This window comes from Podarcis tiliguerta (assembly GCF_965153285.1).
Source record: "Podarcis tiliguerta genome assembly, chromosome: 14".
Lineage (NCBI taxonomy): Eukaryota > Metazoa > Chordata > Lepidosauria > Squamata > Lacertidae > Podarcis > Podarcis tiliguerta.
Window position 1 is genome coordinate 21,436,581 of NC_139547.1, and position 26,334 is coordinate 21,462,914.

The window sequence follows — 26,334 nt, forward strand, 5'->3', positions numbered from 1 at the left end:
GGAAGGTAAATGGCATTTCCGTGCACTGCTCTGGTTCGCCAGATGCGGCTTAGTCATGCTGGCCACATGATCCAGATGCTGTACACCGGCTCCCTTGGCCAATAAAGCGAGATGAGCGTGACAACCCCAGAGTCGGTCACGACTGGACCTAATGGTCAGGGGTCCATTTACCTTTACCTTTACCACGGTGCTCTCTCTCTCTCTCTCTACACATGCCATTGTGCTTGTTGGTCCATAGTAGCCTTCACCAACCTGGTGCCCTCCATACATTCAGCCGCCCAAGAAATCTGGAAGGTACTAGGTTGGTGAAGGCTGATCTATAAGGCACACCCAAAGATTGTGATAGGAAAAACTTGAGCACGGAGTTTTGAGAGACAGGATTTTAAATGCAATATTCCCCCACTTCCTGGAAAAAACCCGCTCTAATAATATAAGCAGTTTTTAATTCTGTTGTGCCCCAGCTCTGCGTTTAACCTAGTTTCAACAGTGCAAAACAACCCAACAGCATTTGCATGAATCTCAAAGAGTCGCTGGAAAAAATATGTAGAGCATAATTAAACGTATTACGCAAGCACAGAAAGAAATAAAATGTTGTTGTAGAGCTTAATTCATGGATTGCAAAGCTGGCATCTGTGGGCAAAACTCTTCTACAGAGGTGTTCCTTAGTGTCTGCAGGGTCCCATCTTCTGCCTAAAACGAGGCTTTGAAGAAGCCCCCTTTAGCCAAAAGGATGGGCTGGATTTTATATTGATTGGCTTCTTTGCAAGCTATCCTTAATGCTAGTGTACTAAGGAACAAAAATTAGAGGAACTGTGATAAACTGCACATTGCAACTCACATATTCTTTACATTGGGTGTAGGTGGTAGATCTCTCCGTGACGTGCAATAGATCAGGAAAAGTACCTGATTCCCAATTGTTTAACAATGGCAATAACACCAACAAAATGACTTTTCCCAGTTAAAGTATGCTGCTGAAATGAAGGACAATAACCAGGGGAGAGAGAAAGTGTGTGTGTGTGTGTGAGAGAGAGAGAGAGAGAGAGAGAGAGAGAGAGAGAGAGGTTCAGTTCTGGTACTGAACACCAATTCCTCAGCTCAGAATGTGCTCAGAGGCACCCTGATCTAACTGCATGCCTTCTGGTAGAAAATGGGGTTCTACAAACAAAAACCCAAGTAAACATCCCCTATTATGCCTGAAATCTGTGCACACCCTCCCCCCCCCCGGCTTTATGACATGAACATTAAAACGACAGAGTAGCATTCTTTAGTGTGGGAAAGCCCAGCTGTCTGTCATTCTCTAAATATAAAGCATAACTCTTGATTTGTGTGACATCAATGCAAGTCGTTTTAAGAATTCTAGAGTTCTGAAATACCCACTTTGAAGGCTTTTATCACCATCTCTTATTGCCTTTATTTAGCACTCTGGATGCTTCTCTGGATGGATTTACAATCCCCCCCCCCCCATTTTTATTTGCAGGAAATAACTATATATATGATAAAACACAAAGTCAAGGAAAATGGAGCTGCTTCCATTGCAATCTCCATCCAACGGCCACCTCGCGCAGGGAACTCACCTTGTCATTATTCGGAAAGGCAGCTCCAAACCCCTCTGAATTTTAAGTCAGATTTGAGGCAGCGCAATCTGCAAAGTCCAATGTAAGCTAAAAGGCCATTAACCCATCACATGCTGCAAGGAGCGCTCCTCATGCGCTCTCCCATGCTCTTAGCACCTTGTGGCTGAAAAGGAAACCTTGGTCTGAAATAATTACAGATAAATTTTCGCTTTGGTGGTTAATGGACATATCTGTGTCCCCTTGGAGTGAAACCCAAGCTGTGGGTTCTGAGATAAATAAGGCAGCAGAAAAATGGGAGTGGGGTGGGGTGGGGAGGGGGAGCTTGCAGGGTTACCTCAGACATCAAAGTCCTGCATGACACCAGATGGCTGGGGTTGCAATTTATTGGATTAACCTTTTCCAGTTCCGATACTTGATTGATCAGAAGATGAGCAAGCCAGAAAAAGAAAGCAGCGGGTGTGTTCACGGATTTCAAGAAATAACGAAGTATACTGATGTAGATGTATGAAAATTAAACTAGATTTAGGCTGAAACCCTTAAAAAAAATATCAAACCACTTACTAAGGAGTTTGCTTAATCAAGATTTACTTCCAAGCAATGATTTGCATAGGGAGTCTGAAATCCCAGGCACACTTACCTGGCAAGTAAACCTTGTTGCACACATATTTCTGAGTAAATATGAGAAGGATTAGTGGTGCAGAAAGGCAAATATAAACTCTGGACTTGGTGGGTCTCGTGCCCCCCTTTAGTTGGCACCGTTCTGCTTCATGTGCTTCACACAATTTGGGAAGCCGGTCTTGTTAGGTTCAGAGGACACCTCCTTCACATTCTGCTGGTGGTGCCCTGGACTTCTGTCCCAAACCCAATCCTAGTGGCACCACTGGGCAGGACTGTTCCGATAAGATTTGAATTATAGCATCCAAAAACACAGCAGGTCATAAATAATTGCACAACAGCAGAGGTGATTTCTGCAGCTACTTCATGCTCTGCAAATGCTCCCAAGGCAACAGAGATTGGCTGCATACATGCCATCTATTTAAAGCACATGAACCCCTCCCCCCAATCCTGGGAACTGTAGTTTACCCTGCACAGAACTATGGTTCCGAGTACCCTGAACACACCACAGTTCACAGGATGCTTTCAAAAAAGCCATGTGCTTTAGGTATGTGGAATAGCTGTGAACACTGTTAACGATAAATTTAAAATAATAATAATGAAAGTGGGAGGTTTTTATATCTATGGGAAGGCATTTTGGACAACTTGGTATCTGGAATTGTAATAATAATGTATAATAATAATTTATTATTTCTACCCCGCCCATCTGGCTGGGTTTCCCCAGCCATTCTGGGCGGCTTTCAACAGAACATTAAAAACAGAATAAAACTTCGAACATTAAAAACTTCCCGAAACTGTAGCTGGACTGTTGCGCTGATGATCCTCTTTGTAGTTGTTTGTTTGTTTGACTATTTATTTAATTTGTATACTGCCTTTCATCTGCAGCTCTCAGGGCAGTTCACAACGTAAATATACAATATAAAAGTACAAAATACATGATTGAAAACAGGAACAAAACAACCTACAAACCAGTGTCCCCCGCCTTGTAGAATTAAAATATCCCCAGATGATACGTGGCTCCTCTAGCGAAGTGCAGCTGTCCATGTTGATCCTTGACCAGCAAATATTTGATACTTGACCACACACCATACATTTAAAACATATGACTACCCACACAAAGCATCCTGGGAACTGTAGTTCACCCACCGCAGAGCTACAATTCCCAGCACCCTCTTTAAAAATAAAAAACCCAAGGTGTTTTGGGTTTTTTGGAGGAAGCTGTGAGTTTTAAAAGTACAGTGTGTCTGCAGCCACAGACCCTTGATGCTGTTTGGAAGCCTATTCAGGCATATTACAGGCAGTTATGACAGACACGCCAGCTTGCCCGATTGCTGCTCCACTTCCCTCTGCGAGATGCAGATACAGTGGTACCTTGGGTTACATACGCTTCAGGTTACATACACTTCAGGTTACAGACTCCGCTAACCCAGAAATAGTCCCTCGGGTTAAGAACTTTGCTTCAGGATGGGAACAGAAATCGTGCTCTGGTGGCACGGCAGCAGCAGGAGGCCCCATTAGCTAAAGTAGTGCTTCAGGTTAAGAACAGTTTCAGGTTAAGAACGGACCTCCAGAATTAATTATGTACTTAACCTGAGGTACCACTGTAAAAGGCACTGTCCTGAGATGCACATTTTGTTTGGAAACTGTTCAAAATAGGTTGCTAAGCAAAACTGGGGATCTGGAGACTTACCTCACTGCCACCAGAGCTTTAAAAACTGCACTGGCTCCTGGCCTATAACAAGGCTCAATTCAAAATGCTGGTGCTCATCTTTAAAACTCTTATTGTACTTTAAAACTTCCAGTACGTTTCCGAACACAATTCAAAGTGTTGGTACTGACCTTTAAAGCCCTAAATGGCCTCGGCCCAGTATACCTGAAGGAGTGTCTCCACCCCCATCGTTCTGCCCAGACGCTGAGGTCCAGCTCTGAGGGCCTTCTGGTGGTTCCCTCGCTGCAAGAAGCAAAGTTACAGGGAACCAGGCAGACGGCCTTCTCAGTAGTGGCACCTGCTCTGTGGAACACCCTCCCTTTAGATGTCAAGGCAATAAGCAACTATCTTACTTTTAAAAGACATCTGAAGGCAGCCCTGTTTAGGGAAGTTTTTAATGTTTAATGATGTATTGCGTTTTTAACATTCGGTTGGGAGCCGCCCAGAGTAGCTGAGGAAACCCAGCCATTTGGGCAAGTATAAATAATAAATTGTAATAATATTATTATTGAATTTCTATTCCGCCTTTCCTCCTAAGGGAGCCCAGGCCAGGGAATGTATCCACAATTTAAGGAAACAAAGAGAGAACAGAAATATTCTAAAACAGTGAAAAAGTTCTAATTTAGGGTTGCCATATTTCAAAAATGTAAAAACCAAGGTACCCCAAAAGCTGTTGAGCTTTTTCAACTGACTTGCCTAAGATCCAGGAAAAAGTGCCGCCTTTCGGAAATCCCCCCCGGACGTCAATTTTGCCTTTGAAATCCCAGTCGTGTCCGGGAAAATCCAGACATATAAATCTAATTGGCTTAAGGCCAGGGTGTGTGGGCTGGGGGTAAGAACCTCAGTTACTTTCAACGCTTTTCAATAATATTTGTGCATCTTTACCCCTAAGCTAGCAGGTTCCTCAGCAATGCTCTCCTCTCTTTGCTTTGTTCTCGCTTGCCTGACCCGCTCTGAACTTCAAATCTCCATGGGTCTGTTTTCCGGGAATTTTCCTGATCTCTTTGGCTAGTTGCCAGGCTGCACCACCCACATCCCAGCTTGCTTCTTAATAAAATGTCAAGAAAGAAGGTGATGAAAAAACTGAAAATGACTCAGCTCTGGGGTGGAAGTTAGGCTGTGTATCTTGCCTCCTGGCCTCAGCCCAGTCCTGGGAGTCTGCAAATAGTCTTAAAACTGTAAGCAAATCCTGTTCCAATGTCACTGTCAGTTCTCCCCTCCCGCCCCTAAATTGAGATGCATTCATGAAACATGCATGAAGGTAAACAAGCTCTTCACTTGACAAGCCCTTTCATGTTGCATTTCCAAGGCAGATTTGCCTGCACAAAGGGAATAGGGGATCAAAGCACCTGAAAATGTAGCCAGCAAAAAATAAAAATAATATGGAGGAGGCAATTGCTGGACATCGGAATAAGTAGTCAGTCATCAGTTGCCGGAGCTGGACCTCAGCCCGAAACTTTGCAGCTAAATTCATTACCAACTTCCTTCACTCAGACCCCAGGAGACCCTAACCTCTGGAGGAGAGCCAGTGTGGTGTAGTGGTTAAGAGCGGTAGACTCATAATCTGGTGAACCAGGTTCGATTCCCCGCTCCTCCACATGCAGCTGCTGGGTGACCTTCGGCTAGTCATGCTTCTCTGAAGTCTCTCAGCCCCACTCACCTCACAGGGTGTTTGTTGTGGGGGAGGAAGGGAAAGGAGAATGTTAGCCGCTTTGAGACTCCTTCGGGTAGTGATAAAGCAGGATATCAAATCCAAACTCCTTCTTCTTCTCTTCAAATCACTGGACACTGCTTTTGTCATGAGCGCGATACATTTAGAGCAGCATGGTACCAGTTAAAACTCTCATGGCTCTCCATTCGCTTGCCCCATCCTGGAAACTGCAGTTGGTTAAGGTTGCTAAAGGTCGGTTGGGAGATCCCTGTTCCCCCTGGGAGAGCTACAATTCCCAGAGTTCCTAGGAAGAAGGAACTGATAGCTAAACCACTCTGAATATTTTTTAATAGGAGATGCTTTCCTTAGCCTGTTCTTTATACAGCTATCCCAGTTTTGCAGTGTCTTGTTAACAGCCAGCGAGTTATCTTTCGCAAACTCTTCAATGCTGCGTGGAGGTGCTTTGAATGTGGCTTACCCTGGGGAAATATGATGATGAATAGATCTTGTTAAATATTAGGCAGGTGCTATCCCTGTCATCTTTTAGGCGCCTATCTTCCTCTACCAACAAGCCCTTTAAATAGAGACTTCCCCCAGTCTGCCATTGTGTTGATATAGTTCTAATATCTTTCAATTGCTTAATCATTTGTGTGTTTGCAGCCCTTCTTTTTGGGGAGAAAGGGCAGGATATAAACTAAGTATAAAGGTAAAGGTACCCCTGCCCATACGGGCCAGTCTTGACAGACTCTAGGGTTGTGCGCCCATCTCACTCAAGAGGCCGGGGGCCAGTGCTGTCCGCAGACACTTCCGGGTCACGTGGCTAGCGTGACATCGCTGCTCTGGCGAGCCAGAGCCGCACACGGAACGCCGTTTACCTTCCTGCTAGTAAGCGGTCCCTATTTATCTACTTGCCCCTGGGAGTGCTTTCGAACTGCTAGGTTGGCAGGCGCTGGGACTGAGCAACGGGAGCGCACCCCGCTGCGGGGATCTGAACCGCCGACCTTTCGATCGGCAAGCCCTAGGCACTGAGGCTTTTACCCACAGCGCCACCCGCGTCCCAAACTAAGTATATACATACATAAAGCACGGGCTCTGCCACCACCATGCTTAGCTTCCCACTTGAAATCGAATTCCATTCTAATATCCCAATTCAGTTGTACCTTGGAAGTCAAACAGAATCTGTTCTGGAACTCCGTTCAACTTCCAAAATGTTCCGAAACCAAAGTGCGGCTTCTGATTGGCTGCAGGAAGCTCCTGCAGGCAATCAGAAGCCACAGAAGCCGTGTCGGATGGTTGGGTTCCAAAAGAACGTTCGAAAACCGGAATACTCACTTTTGGGTTTGCGGCGTTTGGGAGCCAAGGCGTTTGAGGTCCAAGGTACTGTTTAGGGAAGCTTTTAATATCTGACAAATTATTGTATTTTAGTATTTTGCTGGAAGCAGCCCAGAGTGGCTGGGGAAGCCCAGCCAGATGGGCGCAAAATAAATAAATACATACTACGAATGTATACACATACTAAACACCCTCCAAACTGGTGGCTCTCTCCCTCTCTCTTTTTTGGTGGGTATATTCTGCAAAGACACACTGCTATTGTGTCTTTGACACAATAACAGTGCATTAGTGCTGGATTTATACCAGGCTGTCCACACGCCATTCCATTTCCTTAGCTGTTCTGCAAAGCTGCCCTGATGCTATTGTATTGCCATCATCCAGAGGGGCATTACTGAACTAAGGTACAACCAAAGTTGGATCCCCACTCTCACCGCCAAGCATTTGTGGCATGAAAGCTTGCAGGATTTCAGCAGGAAGTTACGAGACGTGAACTGATGGGAAACGAAGCGGAATGCCTACCCCGGAACTTTTGCAGGCAGAAACAGTACTGAAAATGGGACCATGTACAACAACCCTGATACCATCCTGAGCACAAATAATCACGAATGCACAATGAAAAGGACATCTTAAGGGGTTCAGAGGCTCTGACCGTTACTCAAAGCACAAGTGGGGAAGGGAAAGCAGTATTCGATGCAATCACGTTACACAGCTTTTTCAGAAGTTCTGCAAACTCTTTAATACAAGACAAATAGGGATTCTCAGAGAGTTCTCGCCTGGAGTGATTACCAATGTTCTCTTTGCATTCCCTGGTTGAGTGAATTTGCAATTCAAATTGATAATTTTTATGTAACACAAGTCACGGTTGATCATACTCCAAAATGTACACAACACTTCCAGGCTGCAAAAGGGCAGGGTTTTCTCTCTCCAGATTTTCAGTTAAGCAGTACTTTGTGCTCATTAAATAAGAATAATGATCAAAACGTTCTGCTCCAAGTAAACCCAGTTCAGTATCAAAGTGAATTTCCACAGCCAGGAAGTTCCCAGTTTAAAAAAATAATCTCACAATAGCTGTGAGCTCCCTCAATTGCTCTCTCTAAGCTCCAATCTCATTTCCTCACCTCATTTTCCTCTTCAAATGTTATTATTGACCTACCTCACAGGGTTGCTGTAAGGATTTGTAATGAGTATTGAGGACTCTAAAGCAACATACGGGTACTATGTAATTATCACAAATCAAACAAATCTGCAAAAATTCCGCCTTTAAAAAAAAACCTTGCCAACTAAAATCTCTCGTTCTTATGGAGGTGTAAAATTGCATCTGGGCTGCACTTCTGGCTGCAGATGGGAGTCTCACATGACTGAACTCTCTTCCATGCAAAAATTATCCCTGCACACAGAAACCCAAGAAACCTAGGGTTCTAAATTAGCTTTCTCTGTGAAATGCTAATTTTGTATGGAGAGAGCCACCAATGTACACTCACACCTGTAATCTAAAGATGCAGAGCCCTCACACATCGCTTAGCGACAGCTGGGCCTGGGACACTGTCAGGAAATTATATATTAAGCCGCCTGGAGGAAGTTAACAAACGGAAACAGCTCAGCAAGTGGAACAGAAATCAACTCCATCCTCATTTAAAGAGTCAGCACAAAGACTAGCTTCACCCAGGGCGTTTTCCAGCCGGAACTCACCCAGAACTCAGTTCTGGCACCTCTCAGATGGGCACCATTGCTATTATAAGAGAAAAAAAGAGGCATTCATGAGCTCCGGCACCTTTTAGAAAAAATAGCACTGGCAGGACCATGTTGGGAGCCTCTTCCCATCTCTCTAAATGCTTCAAGACAGCCACTTCAGCTCCCTTGGGAGCTATCCTCCAATCTCCTTGACCACCTTCCACTTTCCCCTGTCCTGGGGCAAAACCTGGCGACAGTAAGTGGTTGGCAGTGGAAAGTGCAGGCGTGACCGAACAAACATGACAAATATTGTCACAGAATCATAGAATCACAGCCAACTGTAGGGAAGGGACCATGAGGATCAGCCCCTGCAGTGCAGACATCTTTTGCTTGTGCAATAGCTGTACTATTTTATTCCACATCAAGCACACCAGGGCATAGTCAATGAGGTGTCACCCAGATTTTGGGACTTTGACTCCCATCAGCCTCAGCCAGTGTGGATAATAGTCAGGGAGTTGTAGCCTAAAACCTCCAGAGGGCGTCATGTTGGCTACCCCAGATATACAAAGAGATGTTCAAATGGTAACAACCCCAGGTACACACAGAGATGCTCAACATACAAGACCATAAAACGAACCCCGCTGGATCAGGCCACTGGCCTATCTAGCCAAGCATCCTGTTCTCAAAACAACCAGCCAGATGCCTATGGGAAGCCCATAAGCAGGACTCTCCCCTCCTACGGTAGTATCCTGCAACTGGTATTCCGAGGCATATTGCCTCTGACTGCGGAGGCAGAGCTTAGCCATCGTGGCTGCCAGTTGCTGATGCAGTCCAGTTATACAGTCCAATCCCACGTATGCTTATCTGAAAGGAATTCCCACAAAGTTAAACTGGATTAAGTCTCGGGTAAATGCACACAGGGTGACAGCCTTGATCGTTTCTTGTCCTCTAGTCCTCTAACAAAGCAATATTCAAAGCGAAACAAATCTTAGTCATGCCCTGATGAAACACAGTAGGAAAACACCTGCAACGTACCACTAAATTTGGGGGAGATTCTCCCCCCTTTAAAAAAGTGCTCATTGTCATAACAACCTAAAGCAATTCAGATGCTTTGTAATATGTTCTTTCTTTTTACAGAGCACCTTATTCTTTTAAGGCATCCGGTAATTATTACGTTCATGGTTCAACACATACACGTACATACACAGAGAGACACCCAAAAATGAGTTTTTAAGATATAGACTCACTGCGAGGTGGAAACAGAAGCCTAGAAAGTAAATACCATCCACGCTCATGGAGACACAGGGATTTGCCCTAGCCCTCTGTGATCCCCGGTTAGAAAAGACCTTTGATAAAAGGCTAAAAAGCACCAGGATAAAAACCAGCCGGAATTTCTTTGCGATCGCTCAGGGAAATCTGCAATTGCACCACTGTCAGAGCTTTCGTTTAAGCCTGGCTCACAAGCCAGCATCCAAAACGCATCCCTTCCCCATTCATAAATATATCTCGTTAATGAACGGCAGGCTGCAAAGGAGTGAGAACGGAGAAGAATCCACAAGCACCAGAAGTACAACTGGCAAGGTTTCCTTATGGCTTTCTTGCAGGACCTTCGTTGTCAGAGCCGAGACAAAACGTCTTTCTGCCACGGTTTCCATAATGCGACACCCACGTTGCACACTGGTGCTGTGACACAGACTGCGATGTCTGCTGGCTTCTCCTGGAGGTGGGGAAGGAGACTGACAGCTTGTAAGGTCGGTGCCTGATTAAAGCATGGGGGGGGGAGCAGGTAAATGAATCTGGATTTGACGGAGCAGGGCTGAAATTAGGGCTAGCTCAAACGGGGCCTTAAGAGGGCATTGGGAGTGTTTTGGGTTGGAGACACAACCTATGGGCAGTGCCATGATCCCTGTACCCAGCACTCAACCGGACACTGAGTTGGGGGCTACAGGGGCTCTAGATGGGAGTGCTGGGTTAAGGGCTCAGGCTGACTGGGGAAGAAAGGGAGACCAGTGTGCATTAAGCAGCTGGACAATAACTCCCAGTAAAAGGTAAAGGTAAAGGGACCCCTAACCATTAGGTCCAGTCGTGACCGACTCTGGGGTTGCGGCGCTCATCTCGCTTTATTGGCCGAGGGAGCTGGCATACAGCTTCTGGGTCATGTGGCCAGCATGACTAAGCCGCTTCTGGTGAACCAGAGCAGTGCACGAAAATGCCGTTTACCTTCCCGCTGGAGTGGTACCTATTTATCTACTTGCACTTGGACGTGCTTTTGAACTGCTAGGTTGGCAGGAGCAGGGATTGAGCAACGGGAGCTCACCCTGTTGCGGGGATTCGAACCGCCAACCTTCTGATCAGCAAGTCCCAGGCTCTGTGGTTTAACCCACAGCGCCACCCGCGTCCTAATAACTCCCAGAGGAACCTCCAAAACCAAAACCTTCCTCTCTTTCCATGGAGTCATCAAGGCTGACTCATCTTTCCCTGAAAAGCCATATGCTGCCCACTGCATTCTAGCAGTCCAGGAGTGCACTAGGAGGGAGGCTATGGAACAGAGGAGGAGTGGCTGCCTTCAAGCCAGAGGGTTGGCCCTTTAAGGCTCTGAGGTTCTATCAAGGGGTGGAGCCAGGAGGAGGCAGTCTTGGGACAGAGGTATAAAAGGCCTCAGTGTGCTCCCGACCTTTGCTGGAGCCAGTTGCTGCTTTCCCTGTGAGTTCTGGCATCGGGCCAGAACACGACAAGGGCACCTCTGGACTGTCAGTACCTTGTGGGAGGGATTCAAGGGCATGCCATGAAATTTAGGTTTGCACCATTGAAGTGAATTAAAGAGCCCCAGCGCCCTAATACAAGAAATCCCCTTTTATAGTGGTACCTCAGGTTACAGACGCTTCAGGTTACAGACTCCACTAATCCAGAAATAGTACCTCGGGTTAAGAACTTTGCTTCAGGATGAGAACAGAAATCAGGCGACGGTGGTGCGGCAGCAGCGGGAGGCCCCATTAAGCTAAAGTGGTACCTCAGGTTAAGAACAGTTTCAAGTTAAGAAGAGACCTCCAGAACGAATTAAGTTCTTAACCCGAGGTACCACTGTACAAAGAAATGGACTTTTTGCTGTTGGGGAAATGATAGGGAAATGGGTGGAAGAGCGTGGAATGAATAGACGGTTACTGCAAAGACGTATAAACACCCCACAAACAAATCAGGATGAGTGATCATTGTCATACAGCCTCCAGGCAAACAAATCAGAATTAATGCTCAATAAATAGGTCATTTGGTGAAGCCCTATGAAGAACTTTGTTCACATCAGCACTGCGTATTTTAAGCACATTTAAGAGTTGTGGCTTCCCCCAAAGAATCTTGGGAATTGTAGTTAGTTAATGGGGCCAAGAGTTGCTTGGTGGCCCCTCAGAGAGCTATAATTCCCAGCACCCTAAGCAAACTACAGCTGCCCCAGGCTGTCCTCCCTGTTCCTCTGTGGCTCACCTGGGCTGTGGTTTCGGCAAGCTGTCCATTATGTTGGCAAGTGGCCAGAAAAAGCAAGCAAGCTTGCTGTTGGTGAGGGCTGGGCTGGGCTTCTTGGCTGGCCCTTCCCTATGGGTTGCTTTGCAGGGGGGCAGTGACATTGAGACTGGAAGGAAGGGCGGACAGACAGGGCTGCCTCCTCCGCTTCTATTGTCCACCGTGGTTTTGTCAGCAGTTTCCAGAGCCGGAGACTGTCAGCGGTGAAAGACCTCACCTCAAGGGTTGTGGAAGAGGAGACTGATGATGAAGCTGGGTCATTACATATCAAGGGATCCAATTTTTTTTTTACCATGTGTCATCCAATTTTCTACTGTATATAATTTTTTTATTACATTCTTTGTTTTACAATTTAAAATATTCATTTTACTTCCTTAAGATATCAATGTCTTCCCTTCCTCTCTTTCCATGGCTCATTTTACATATCATATACATCCCTGCATATTTTATAAAAACTATACCATTCAGTATTCCATTATTGCATCCATCAAAACTTCCTTACACTGTTGAATATATCTTAATGCTGCCAGCGTTTTCAGCTGTACACAATTATTTCCCATATATTCAATAAACTTTTCCAATCTTTCTAAAATGTATGTTCTTCTTGTTCTCTTATTCTTATTCGTTTTCCATTTTGGGGCTAACCAAACACGGGCAACAGTAGTAGCATACATAAATAACCTTTTTTGACACCTGGGAATTTCAATCTGAATTATCCCCAACAGAAAGGACTCTGGGGTTTTTTTTGGGGGGGGAAGTACTTTTAAACATTTTTTTCAATTCATTATGGATCATTTCCCATCATCCAATTTTCTTAATATTTTGTATACTTGTTGAATGATACAAGCTAAATTTAAATTGGTCGGTTGTTTTTTAATCTCATCCCGTTTGTGAGTTATGAGAGCTTGGTATTTCAAAGACCCTAGTATATACATATTTACAAAGAGCTGCATGGAATTGTCAGAATTTGCCTTAGGCAGGAAAGGTGTTTCATTTACCGTCTTGTGCCGCCATGTCTCTCTTGCTGTCGTCCTCGGAGTCCTCTGTTCCCACGCACCAGTACATTCTGGGCTGCTGCTCAGGCCTTTCGAGAGGTCTACTTTCTGATACATTTAATATCCAAAAATGAAGTTGTCGAAACTCAAAGGCGAGTGCCCAGCTTGGAGACTTGGGAAATCCTCGTTATGTAGCTTGGAAGAGAGTTGTTTTTCTTTAAAAAGGAAAAAGGAAAAAAAAATCTAAATTAATCCTTCCAGCGGGTCAGGAATTAAAAACACCACGTTTTCTCCTGTCCCTCAGGATTCTTTGTTCCGTACATCACTTAAAAACAGTGATAAATAACTTCCTTACGCAGAAGCTTTAATACATTGCAGCAACAGGTTCTCTGGAGTTTCACACTCTACATTCTTGTCTAATTTTTATTCTATTTTTATGGTGCATATATGCAGTGCTTTTTTTCTATAAAAAGACTGTTTAGGGGTACTCTCGTCTTCCTACTCATATTGAAATACTGCCCCTCAATGAAGCCAAACTTAGATTCACAAAATGTTTAGGGGTATGCGTAGCCCTGCATCCCTCCCCCCCAAAAAGCACTGCCTATATGTATTGAAAGGGTGGGAAAGAACTTCGAGACTGGCCAGGCTTTAAATAACCCAAAGAAAGAAGCAAAAATGAGCTATGAGGAAGCAAATGGAAAGGTAACTGGAGGTTAGAATCTCTGGCTACAGTAAATGAAGCTTCTTTCCCAATGCTGGAAAGAAGTTTTGCAGATAATTGTGTTCGGAAGGGAAAGCCTTACCTAGTAATTCCCTATTTAGAGATGGAGGAGGAATTTATGAGTTAATTTATGAGTCCATTTATAATCAGGGTTGTGACATCTGATCAATTAAAAAGCATGCTGTACAATGAAAAAAGGTGCCCCAGTTAGTTGGCTAGAACATTTTAAAGCTGTATTTAATATTGACTATTAAAAAATCCCACAGAGGGCAAAGATCGCTTTAAGACAGCCACTCCTTCCTGTTATCTTAAGATGCGTATCCTGGAAAAAAGAACAAAGACGCTCCAGATAAAGCTCATAAATTGTAGCTTATCAAAAAGTTCAACTCTATTCATCTGGGTGTGAACAGAGGCAATGGTTTACTGTTCTATGGCACATGTTAATATACTCACGGGTGATATCACCAATCACAAATAGTGTGAAGGACCATTGTGCTCATTTTGCTACACTTATACTTTACTCAGATGCCAAGATAGATAGCTCACTTGGATAGAGCGTGGTGCTGATAATGCCAAGGTTGCAGGTTCGATCCCCATATGGGACAACTGCATATTCCTGCATTGCCAGGGGTTCCTTCTAACACTACCATTCTATTTTACAGTATCACCAGTTACTGCTGTTGTCACATGGGCTGCTTTTGAGATGTGATTTTATTTTGTGGCATCTATAAATACAGGCAATCCCTTTTCATTTATTCCCATTTCCGCGGAAGAATGTAAGTTGTGTTTTTATATGTCATTATAATTTTATACAGTGGTGCCTCGCAAGACGAAAAGAATCCGTTCCGCGAGTCTTTTCGTCTTGCGGTTTTTTCGTCTTGCGAAGCAAGCCCATTAGCAGATTAGCGCTATTGGCAGTTTAAGGGCTATTAACGGCTATTAAAGGCTTAAGGAATTAGCGGTTTTGCTGCTAAAAGGCTATTAGCAGCTTAGCGCTTCAGAAAAAGGGGTTTGGGAGCGGGGAAAAAACTCAAAAATTTTCGTCAATTTTCGTCTTGCGAAGCAAGCCCATAGGGAAATTCGTCTTGCGAATCGCCTCTGAAGACGGAAAACCCTTTCGTCTTGCGGGTTTTCCGTCTTGCGAGGCATTCGTCTTGCGGGGCACCACTGTAATTGTATCTATTGCACTCACTCCTGATTCTTTATTTTGACTTTCTTATTGAAAGCTCCTTATGTTGAACTATATTGTTTTGTTGTTCATATGCTTGTTTTTCTCTTTGTGTGTATTGTCTGTTTTTGTTGCTCGATAAACATTCTTTTTTAAAAGAAAAGTTACTGCTGCTGTGGTCAATTTGCATCCATTTGCAGCCAATGTGGCACCTTCCAGACTCTGATGGACCTCAACACTCATCAACCCTGGCCAGCTGGAACCAATGGGACTCCAGCAACCCCATTGGCTACCCCTGATTGAACCTAATTGTCACAGACTGTACTTTTGCATTCTATTGCCATTCAGCTCCGGCCTGTGATTTCCTCCCCTCCCCCTTTATCTTCCTTTATACATAAAAACATAAGGCTGTCATCACACAGCCCTCATCTGTAGTGCCACAGCATCACAATCCTGGATTTCCATGAAGAAGTGGACTGGGAAAAGGGAGCTTAGTAGTTGCATGGGGTGGGAAGAAGAAGCTCTGGAGGGGAATTGGGGGGGGTTGGGGGGGCTTAGTAAGCAGAGCAAGAAGGGCACAGCTCTTTACATGTGTGTGTGTACACCTGACAACTGAGAGTGACACTCTGTACATCTAGTGAAGTAGGCTGTAGGTCACAATTACTTAAAGGTAAAGGTAAAGGGACCCCTGACCATTAGGTCCAGTCGTGACCGACTGGGGTTGTGCGCTCATCTCGCTTTCTTGGCCGAGAGAGCCGGCGTACAGCTTCCGGGTCATGTGGCCAGCATGACTAAGCCGCTTCTAGTGAACCTTCCCGCCGGAGCGGTATCTATTTATCTACTTGCACTTTTGACGTGCTTTCGAACTGCTAGGTTGGCAGTAGCTGGGACCGAGCAACGGGAGCTCACCCTGTCTCGGGGATTCGAACCGCCAACCTTCTGATCGGCAAGCCCTAGGCTGTGTGGTTTAACCCACAGTGCCACCCGCGTCCCTCTTACAAATACTTATCATGCCATAATAAAATGCGTTTCACTAATGTGACAAGCAGACTCACATGGCTCCCTCTCTGGAAATTCTTTTTTAAGACCCTATCTGCTCCAGCACAGTGTGCAGCATATAAAAAACAGACGCTTTCTTTATTTAGAACTACTGTACCGTGTTTCCTCATATTCAAAGATAACCAACTAAGATCTCTTTATCTGGGTGCCTAGGCAAGTTGATGTTGCAGGCATCCAATGGGGAGTGTGCAGGTGTGAAACTGGGTCACCCAAAGCCATATTGGGAACCGACAAAGCTGCCTTATGCAGAGACACCATTCTGAAAGCCTGGAGAAACACTGTCAGACACTGTAGGGGCTGGATGGCTCAATGGTCTGATTTAGAACAAGGCGGCTGCCTATTGGTCAGATTGTTAGCCCATCTAGTTCAGTATTGTCTGCACTGACTGGCAGCTGCTCTCCAGTGCTTCAGGCAGGGGATGCTCCCATCCTACCTGGAGAAGCTGGGGATTGAACCTGGAACCTCTGGTATGTAAAGCAGCAGCTCTGCAACTAAGCTACAGTCATACCTCGGCTCCCGAATGCCTTGGGAATCAAACATCCTGTCTCCCGAACAATCAAAAACCGAAAGTGATTGTTTCAGTTCTCGAACGTTCTTTTGGAAGCTGAACGTCCAACGGGGCTTCTGATTGGCTGAAGGAGCTTCCTGCAGCCAATCAGAAGCCACGCTTTGGAAACTGAATGTTTCAGAAGTTGAACGGACTTCCAGGACGGATTCTGTTCAACTTCCGAGGTACGACTGTATACCTCTCCTCCATATTTTAGCATTTGCACTGCTAAAGTTCACATCACATATTCTGGGAAGCAGGAGAAAAGACAGAAAAGAAGCTGTGCAGAGGTCAAAGGACAATCTCCGAGGTGCTGGAGCAAACTGCAACCTGCATCTGTCTGGCTCTTCCACGGCAACCACAAGCCCAGCTGAAAAGTGTAGCAGGAAGTAGCAAGACAGATGGCAGAGAGGGGAAGTGGGGAAATCCAGTTTGTGTGGGCAAAGGGCAGCTTCAATTTGCTACCATTCCTTGGGGGGGGTGCAAAAAGAGGTGGGGGTGAAAGACAAGGTCACCCCCTTTGCACCTTTGTTTTTGGTTTTGAAAACAGCCACACATTCAGCAGAAATCCATGCACATCCACTCCCCCATCATTGCATCTCCATGCAAGAAAATACTGCACCTGTTGAACTTCTGTCTGCAGAGGAGCCACTAAAGCTTAGATAATTTTTCTGGGTAGTCAGAGGTTCATGGATCATTGGCCATCTGACTGAGCTGAATGGGAGTTGGGGCCCAACACATATGGTTGCTAAAATTAAAAGTGCAGCAGGCCACCAAGGCATACCCAAAAAAGAGTGTATCATCCATTTCGTGTCAACCAAAGAAAACGTATGTATGCCTGGAAACCTTTTTCAGCCTGAGGGCTCCTTCCCATCTGCGTAGCCTTCAGGCAGCCACGTGTCAATAGTGGGTGGGGCCAGAAGCAAAAGTGGGTGGAGCAACAAATGTAAACGTTGCCTTGTCTGAAGTAGACTACCTGCTCACTTACCTACCTGTCTGTTGTTCTGTCATGGTGCTAAAGTTGGCATGGCCATCTACTGGCAGTCACACAAACTGCAATGTGTTGACAGCCTTGCGCATGCATACACACACACACACACACACACACACACAGTCATACCTTATGTTACATTTGCCTCATGTTACGTTTTTTCAGTTTGCTTCCCCTGGCAATCCGGAAGTACCGGAAAGGGTTACTTCCAGGTTTCGCTCGTGTATGCGCAGAAGCGCTAAATCACTCTTTGCACATGTGCACAAGCGCCAAATCACGCTGCACGCCTGCACAGATACAGCGCTTCAGGTTGCGGGCTTTTCATGTTGCCTCTGGAATGGATCCCGTTCGCAACCACTGTACGAGAGGTACTACTGTGTGTGTGTGTGTGTGCATTTCCCCAAACAATTTCCCCCTGATAAGAATGCATTTTGTACATTAGATTGAATAACATATACATTTTCGCGCACATGTGTGGGTTGAAGAACTGCATCGCAAAATTTGGAGAAGTGTGAACTTCAAAGCAGTGTTTCAGTTCATGCATTGCTGAAGGAAGTGCAAAACCGGTGGGTTCATATTAAAATGCAAATTGAACAACTTTCTCCCTCATCCCTACTAACAAGGAGATAAAGTGATTTTCTTTGTGGGGGGTGGGAGGGACCTTCAGGTGTGTAATTAATACATGTCAAAACTATTCCTGAAGGCACAGGGGAAGGGGGAAACTGCCAACCCTAATCCCACTACAAGGTACAGTGGTGCCTCGCAAGACGAAATTAATTCGTTCTGCGAGTTTTTTCGTTATGCGAGTTTTTTCGTCTTGCGAAGCACCACTGTGTATTGACGGTTTCCCATAGGAATGCATTGGCGGTTTAAAAAAAAAGACGCAAGACGTTTCATCTTGTGAAGCAAGCCCATAGGGAAATCCGTCTTGCGAAGCAACTCAGAAAATTAAAAACTCTTTCGTCTTGCGGGTTTTTCGTCTTCCGAGGCATTCGGCTTGCGAGCTACCACTGTAATTCATGCATAATCACAGACAAGAGAGTCCAATTACCCGATAACTTGTTCTCTTGCTTTTAATTCTCTTGCTTCAGGTTGAGCTTAAAATGTCTGTTACTTCTGGATCTAACAAAATTCAGCATATATAGTTCAGGAGATGAGAGCCTGTAGCCTTCCAGATGTTGCTGAACTACAACTCCCATCAGCCCCAGCAAGCAAGGCCAATAGCCTGGGATGATGGGAGATGTAGTTCAGTAATATATTGAGGGCCGAGGGCTCCCAACACTGAAGTGACCTTTCTGGGATGCAAACAAGTCTAACAAATAATAACAGTGATAATATTAGTGCTAAACCAGGTGAGGGTAGCCGATGGGTCTCAAACCCTCGATGAGTTAGAGACTTCCCCTGCCTGCAAAGACAGACTCTGGAGAATTGAGCAGATGAGACCAACAGTCAAGAAAGCGGTTTCTGCGTGTGGTACAGAGGGAAATAAGGGGCAGGTGGGGTTCGTCAACCTGGGAAGGTAGTGCATTCAGCCTTTGTCAACCTGTGGGTCCACAGATGTTGTTGAACTACAACTCCCATAACCCCTAGCTAGCAAGGCCAGAGCTCAGGGATGATGGGAGTTGTAGTCCAACAACATCTGGGGACCCACAGGTTGAGAACTGCTGAGAAGGAAAACTCTGATCCTAAACCTCCGCTGTCTTGAGGGATATCTTTGGGAGAAGAAAAGGTGAAGGAGTACAGTGGTACCTCGGGTTACATACGCTTCAGGTTACATACGCTTCAGGTTACAGACTCCGCTAACCCAGAAATAATACCTCGGGTTAAGAACTTTGCTTCAGGATGAGAACAGAAATCGTGCTCCGGCAGCGCGGCAGCAGCGGGAGGCCCCATTAGCTAAAGTGGTGCTTCAGCTTAAGAACAGTTTCAGGTTAAGAACGGACCTCCAGAACGAATTAAGTACTTAACGTGAGGTACCACTGTAAACATAAATCCAGAGCGGAGTCCCTAAGACAGATGGATGGTGCTTGTACAGCTCCTTCCGGCAAGTCCTGCAGCCATGCTGGTGCCCAACACAGTGGCGTAGCGTGGGGGGTGCAGGGGGGGCCGGCCGCACCGGGCGCAAAATCTGGGTGTTAGGGTTAGGGGGCGCAAATCCACGGGTTAGGGGGCGCAAATTACTTGCCTTGCCCCGGGTGCTGACAACCCACGCTACGCCACTGGCCCAACGTATTGCTTTCCTTTCCTTTGGACCACATCATTGAGGCCAAGGAGGGAGGGGAGTATTGTCATCTGGGCAGCCCAGAATCTCCATATACACTGCCCAAGCTTGTGCCCCGGGGATGTCATTTTGGTGCTGCTAACACAGCAGTTTGACTTCACCCCCCAGAGGCACACTCCAAGACAGATGCATGCCAATGCCAACAACAATCCTTACACTGGCCCTGGACGGAGAGCCAGTTTTATCATTCCCCAAACTTCAGATAGACAGCCAAAGCTGAGAGCAAAAGCCTTGCTGAACTGCAGCACAGTGAGTTTCAAACCAGGTTCTTGCAATGCAGGAGGCTAGACTACAAAACCCTCAGGGGCCTCTTCCGACTCTACAATTCTATGACTCCTCCTGATACAATGATTATATAGCTTAGCCTTGGTAGGTTCTAACAAGTTTGGGGAAACTGCTCTTTTACTGGAAATGAATGTACAGTAAACATAGAAAAACAGAATAAAAAAATTCCTTCCAGTAGTGCCTTAGAGACCAACTAAGTTAGTTATTGGTATGAGCTTTCGTGTGCATGCACACTTCTTCACACATGAAAGCTCATAACAATAACTAACTTAGTTGGTTTCTAAGGTGCTATTGGAAGGAATTTTTTAATTTTGTTTTGACTATGGCAGACCAACATGGCTACCTATCTGTAAATAGAAAAACAGGTAACAGACATAATCAGCTCATTACACTATGTAATATAAAGAGTATAAAAAGAGTAGGCACCAATAACCTTGAGGTCAGTCCCATTTTGCAATAAATAGGAGGTTCAGTCTGGTACTAAAAGCCGCACAGTTGGCAAACAGTTTTCAAACATTCCTTCTGCCTCTCACAATCGTAAGCTCCACCTATGGCTTAACTTAAAACCCTTGGCATGGGGTTTGTTTGTTTCTTCATTTTGGGGAAAGCAAAAACAAGGAGTTGCAACAAAAAAAATTAATAACAGCCATTTCCATTTTAGAAGAAGTATTGTAGCTTCCATGATCCAGAAAGCAAAAGCGCTTGTTCTTTTCAATAGCTACAGGACTGGCATCTACGGCAGCCCACATCAAAGTTAGAAAGGACAAGTGGGAACTGCAACAAAATGTTGCAGTGTATCCTGGTCTTGTAGCAGGACTTTTCTTTGGGGGGGGCAGTGGTCAGTTGGACGTACCCTCTCCAAAATACACACATTTTCCATTTTACTCTAAGTGACACTCAGGAAGCTTTGTTTTCATTGGGTTGGTTTTGTGGGGGGTGGTTGTCCCCTTAGGGTTTTTTGTAAATCTTTTTTGAACTTCTGCAAAGCTCAGGGGTACCCATTAATGGGGGAATATCACTGGTCTGCTAAGATCAACTGAACCACTGTTTGAAGCAGCAGAAAATCTCCACCCACTTGTAGAAAAAGGGCAGGGCAAGAAATTATTTTTTAGAAGTAAACGCACTCCAAAATCATGTACTTTCTGATGCCTTCAAAGATAGATATGATTTTCTGGGACATTTCTACCCCACCCCCCACAAAGTACTTTTTTTAAAGCCTGGGTTGAACGCTTTGACCTAGCATTAGTTCTTCAAAAATGCAAATATACCACTTCCTGAACAGGACTGTTTTAGACTACGGTGCAGGGATGAGGAACCACATGTTTGAAGAAATTAAAAATACACACCATAGTAGGTCTAAGGATGGGAGAGACATTGGATTCTGTTAGAATTTAAAAGCTTGCTTGCATGCTCCCTACAGGCATCTAGTTGGCTTCTGTGAGAACAAGACGCTGAACCAGATGGGCTCTGGCCTGATCCAGCACAGCTCTTCCTGTGGTCTTATGTAAAGGAAGACCATGATTCTCGGGCCCCAGGGAAATTAGACTGGCCTCGACTAGAGCCAGGGCCTTTTTGGACGTGGCCCCAGCCTGGTGGAACGCTCTCCCGCAAGAGACTAGGGCCCTGCGGGATTTGACATCTTTCCACAGGGCCTGCAAGCCCTGGTTCTGCCAGGGCTTTGGGCAGGATGCAGTTTGACTTGCCAGTACTTTTCTTTGTATAAAACAAGCCCAAAGGAGGCCCCCAACCCACTCACAGGTCCTTGTATGATCAGTGGAAACAGTTGGTCCTGGCAAGTATTAACCACTCTCAATTCCAACCTGATAATTGTCACCTGCCCAGATTTTAACTTGTCTGAATTAATTTTAATTAACTGATGTCTGTTTTAATGCATATTGTGTTGTTTTTTATGATGTTTAGCCGCTCTGAGCCCGGCCTCGGCCTGGAAGGGCGGGATACAAATAAAAAATTATATTATTATTTGCACTTTCCAAAGCAGTAGGAGAACCAAAACACACCCATCCTTTGAAATTCACGCTTCTCTTAATTTTGCAATGCAGCTCTTCAGCCAAGTACAAAAATGCACCTACCGGTGTAAAGTGTGCATACAAAGGCATATATTTGTAGGTGGGGAAACATACCAAAGAATTCTATTATGGAACATTGCTCTGCAAAAGTGTGCTTATTATTTATTTGGAGAACTTCACACAAAATGCTGATGAATTTGCTTAAAAACAAAACAGTCCCATGAAAATTCACCAGCATTTTAGTGTGAACTGATGTGAATTTGCAGAGAAATGAATTTAAGATTGGGAAAATGAGAAAATCAGTGGAACTGAAATTGACCTATTTGCCCATCTCCGCTGCCAAATCCCAGCACACAAAAAAAACCATGATGCCAGGAAGAAGCTTACAATGTATACTATTTGGCTGTCTCAAGTCAGTGGGAAACTTTTTGATTCTTCTACTCTTCGCTGGATACATACCCAGAGAAAGAGGACAACTGAAAACCACCAGCATGATAATGTAATACTATGTTACATGTTATTTTTGTTTTAATGTAACTATAAAACTTATTGTGGCTCATTTACTGTTACATTTTTCTTATGTGGCTTATCCGTTATTTAAAAGGCCTTGATCCAATGCACACTTACCGGTACTTACCAGGGAGTAAACCCCCTTGAACACAACAGTGCTATTCTTGAGCAAATATCCATAGTTTGATCAGGTTGCACAAGGCAGGTTTTAGGCATTAAAAAAATACTTCTGGCCAAACCTGTTGAGTAAACCCTCACACTTCCACACCAGCAAAACAGCAGTAGCAGCAGCCTCTGAAAAGAATCATTTTAGAACTACAAAAACAAGCCAATGCAAAATGCAACTGAGTGCCTGAGTTTGTTTACTTCGTCCTCCCTCCAAATCCCTTTTCCTTTTATGCCTTTCCTTTTAGGATGTCAACATGACAGCACAATCTTATGACTGAATTTGAGAGCCACTTTGGGGTCCCCCCACCCGCAACTGAAGATTGGGATAAAAGTACTTGCCACGAAACAGATGAAGAAACAGCCACTGGCAAAATCCAGCACATGAAATTGAGGCATGCAAATAAAATTTGGAAGCTGTTGACAGTCTAAGCCATGGGTAGGCAAACTAAGGCTCGGGGGCTGGATCTGGCCCAATCGCCTTCTAAATCCGGCCCACGGACGATCCGGGAATCAGCATGTTTTTACATGAGTAGAATGTGTCCCTTTATTAAAAATGCATCTCTGGGTTATTTGTGGGGCATAGGAATTTGTTTGTTTATTTATTTTTTTCAAAATATAGTCCGGCCCCCCATAAGGTCTGAGGGACAGTGGACCGGCCCCCTGCTGAAAAAGTTTGCTGACCCCTGATCTAAGTTGATAGACACAAAGCATACCTTGTACATGCAGCACTTATCAACACCCCCACTGCAAAGATACCTTACCTTTACTCCCAAGGCATTTCTGGGAAGCTTGGAAATCCCCATCCACCCTTATCTGTTCCTTTAACAGTAGCTTAAGAACTTAAGAAAAGCCTTCCAGATCAGGCCAATAGCCCATCTTAGAAGTCCAGGATCCTATTCTCACAGCGGCCAACCAGATGCCCCAATACATCTCTCTCCTGCTCTGCACTTTCCAGTTCGCCATCATGGCTAGTAGCCTTGATAGCCTTCTCCCTGCGTGAACTTGTCCAGGGAGACTGACGTGAACAAACGCAAATGAAGCCTTTCCCTGGCATAAACCTAAGCGATTTGGGGTAGGGTGGGAAATTTTCTCCCCTCTTATCTGTGTGAATCCAAAGCCACCGCGGGTGCAGATTGGTTGCGGGGGTGGAGCGCGGGCGGGAGGAGAAGGAGAGCATCCTAACTTTCCAAGAAGTTGCACACAGCTCGCCCGTCTAGCCAACTTGGATGGAAAAGTGGAAAAAGAAATAAAGCGGAGAGAGGGGGCGGAGACAACGAAGTTACAGAAACCGAGGTGGAAGAACGGCCAAAGGAAACCCGATCCTTGCCGGAGCAAAATATTATTTTACGAGAAAGCAACAGCAGCCAGCAACACGCGCGCTGCGGGTCTGGGCGCAATCTGTCCCCCCCATTCCAGCAACTCTCCCCGCGTCCTCCTCCCTCCTTTAAGCGAAAAAACACCCCGCCCATGCAAAAAACCATAATCCTACCCTGGAACCCCTTGCAAGCAAGCAAACAAATAAATAAGCAGCGTCCTCCCATAATAAAGCTGCAACGCCAGGCACGCTTTGCTGGGAGCAAAGGGAGTTGCCATGAACTTTGCAGCGCGTTCTTAATGACTCTTCCATCGCCCCTCTTTTGGTAGTTTTGGGTTTTTTGCACGGGGCAGCTCTGCTTGAATGAGAGGGGGGCGACGAGGTAGGCTGGAACAACCTAAAAATTAAAAGAAGAGTGGCTGGCTGGAGAGAGGACTTGAGGCGCTGAGCGTCCGTACCTGCTATCCTGGGGAAAGCAGCCCCCTGCTCTTCTCCTCGCACGCGTAAAAGCGCATCTGCTGCTAACCGGCGAGGGTAGGGGGCTCCTCCTTCTCCAGGCTCCGGACTTAGCGGCGGTCGCAACTTCCTCGATCGGCGCTGGGCGTGGGCAGGGCAGGGAGGCGGCGAGGCGGGTCTTTGCTCTCTCCGAGGCTCCTGCGGCGGCGCGCCAGGCAGCGGGGAGGAGCGGCGCCCAGAGCGCGCTCTAGAGGAAGCGAAAGCGCAGCCCGGTCCTGCAGGGCGAGGCTGTAGGAACAGCTGCCTGCGGGATTTCAGCGGCTAGTTCCGAATCTGCTCACAGTCCTCGCTGCATTTGTGCCCCCAAAGGCCCTTTTAAGGGGCGAGTACTTTTCTGCAAAAGGGCGGGGACGGGGGCTTTCCAAGCACTCTGATATCTCCCAGTTTTCCTCAGCTACATAGCTGCAAACAAAACGTTTTCAAATGCTTTGCGAAGTGCAATATTACAAATGTGACGCTAGATGGCGACAGTGAGCTATGCCAAATTCAATGTATTTTTCAAAACTTTTTTTTTTTTAAAAAAAGCATTTTCACCACTTTTCTTTTTTTATATGTGTGTAGATCCCTTCCAGACTGTTGCTGGGTTTGGATGTCGTTCAAATAAATGCCGGTTGTGCACTGAAAGATGTTCAGGGGTCCTTGCACTACAAAGCCACCCCCTGCCTGTTGCAATAAGGAAAGTGGGGAGGAATGTGTTTTTAAATTTCATCAGATTGAAACAATGCTAGATTGTTTTGTTTACAAACAGACCTCAAGGCAGACATGCTGGAAAAAGTGGGATAACATTTGCATTTGTCTAACTTCCCTGCAAAGAAAATTGGGACAAATGGCCAATAAGTAGCTGGCGGTGCTTCACCTCCCTTCAACCCTGTGAATAATCTCATGAGTTTGAGCCCCATGTTGGGGAAAAGATTCCTGCATTGCAGGGGGTTGGACTAGATGACCCTTGTGGTCCCTTCCCACCCTACAGTTCTAGAGTTCTGTTGTCTGGAGAGGTCAACTGCTGTCTGTTGCCTATTTGTAGCTCCAAGTGGAACCTACAAAGTAGAGAAGCTTTGCCTTTTATCTCCATCTTAGATCTAATTCCTAAAGCTTCCAACATCATTTGGGATCAGAGCCCTCTTTTTTTGTTATGAACGAGCAAGCAAACAAATTTGTCATATTTGGAACCAGTTAGTTGAAACCTGAAGTTGTTTCTTTAAATTTTCCTCAGTAATTGGGCACCCCCTTGGGAGGATGTCCCCAAACCCTGACTATTTGTGCTCTTGCCCATTGTTTTGTATTGCCTATTCTTGTCTGTGTAGCAGAACCCTGAGTGGTCTAAAATACATGCCAGCCATGCTTTCCGTAGTATCTCATCCTGAACCCCAATATAACAGGTTTCCCAGTTTTTAATTCCTGCTCCCAAGGTATCTCAATGAATTTCAGACCACCTTTAAGAGCTGCTTCAATTGAAATGCCTCAAAATCAGGTTTTACACGAGGCATTCCCAATCCATACTTTTTGCATTTCCCATGAAGTGTCATAAACCACTGTTTTGTTTTCCCTTTGGTTGCGAACAAGTTTTAAGTTTATGTTCTTATGAGGTGCAGATCAATTTGAAAAGATCAAATTGTTCAGGCATCCTTACCCGGCACCAGAATCTAAATTTTGCTCAACTGTTTCAACATTATGGCAATCATTTCTC

The 26,334-nt window shown here is 45.4% G+C and overlaps 1 protein-coding gene across 2 annotated transcripts in view; it reads right to left on the minus strand.

Annotated features, from left to right (window-relative positions):
* Positions 1–24,954, minus strand: part of LRRK1 (leucine rich repeat kinase 1) — an 84,491-nt gene extending 59,537 nt beyond the window's left edge. The window contains exons 1-2 of one of the 2 annotated variants that reach the window (XM_083411756.1): positions 24,590–24,954; positions 13,063–13,274 (exon numbers count right to left, since the gene is read on the minus strand). In XM_083411756.1, coding sequence (XP_083267882.1) covers positions 13,063–13,129 — 67 coding nt within the window. In that variant the 5' untranslated portion in view covers positions 13,130–13,274; positions 24,590–24,954. Of the gene's footprint in view, positions 1–9,798; positions 10,110–13,062; positions 13,275–24,589 lie in introns of those variants that run through there. The other variant, XM_083411757.1, reaches the window with a different exon arrangement.
* Positions 24,955–26,334: the final 1,380 nt, after the last annotated feature.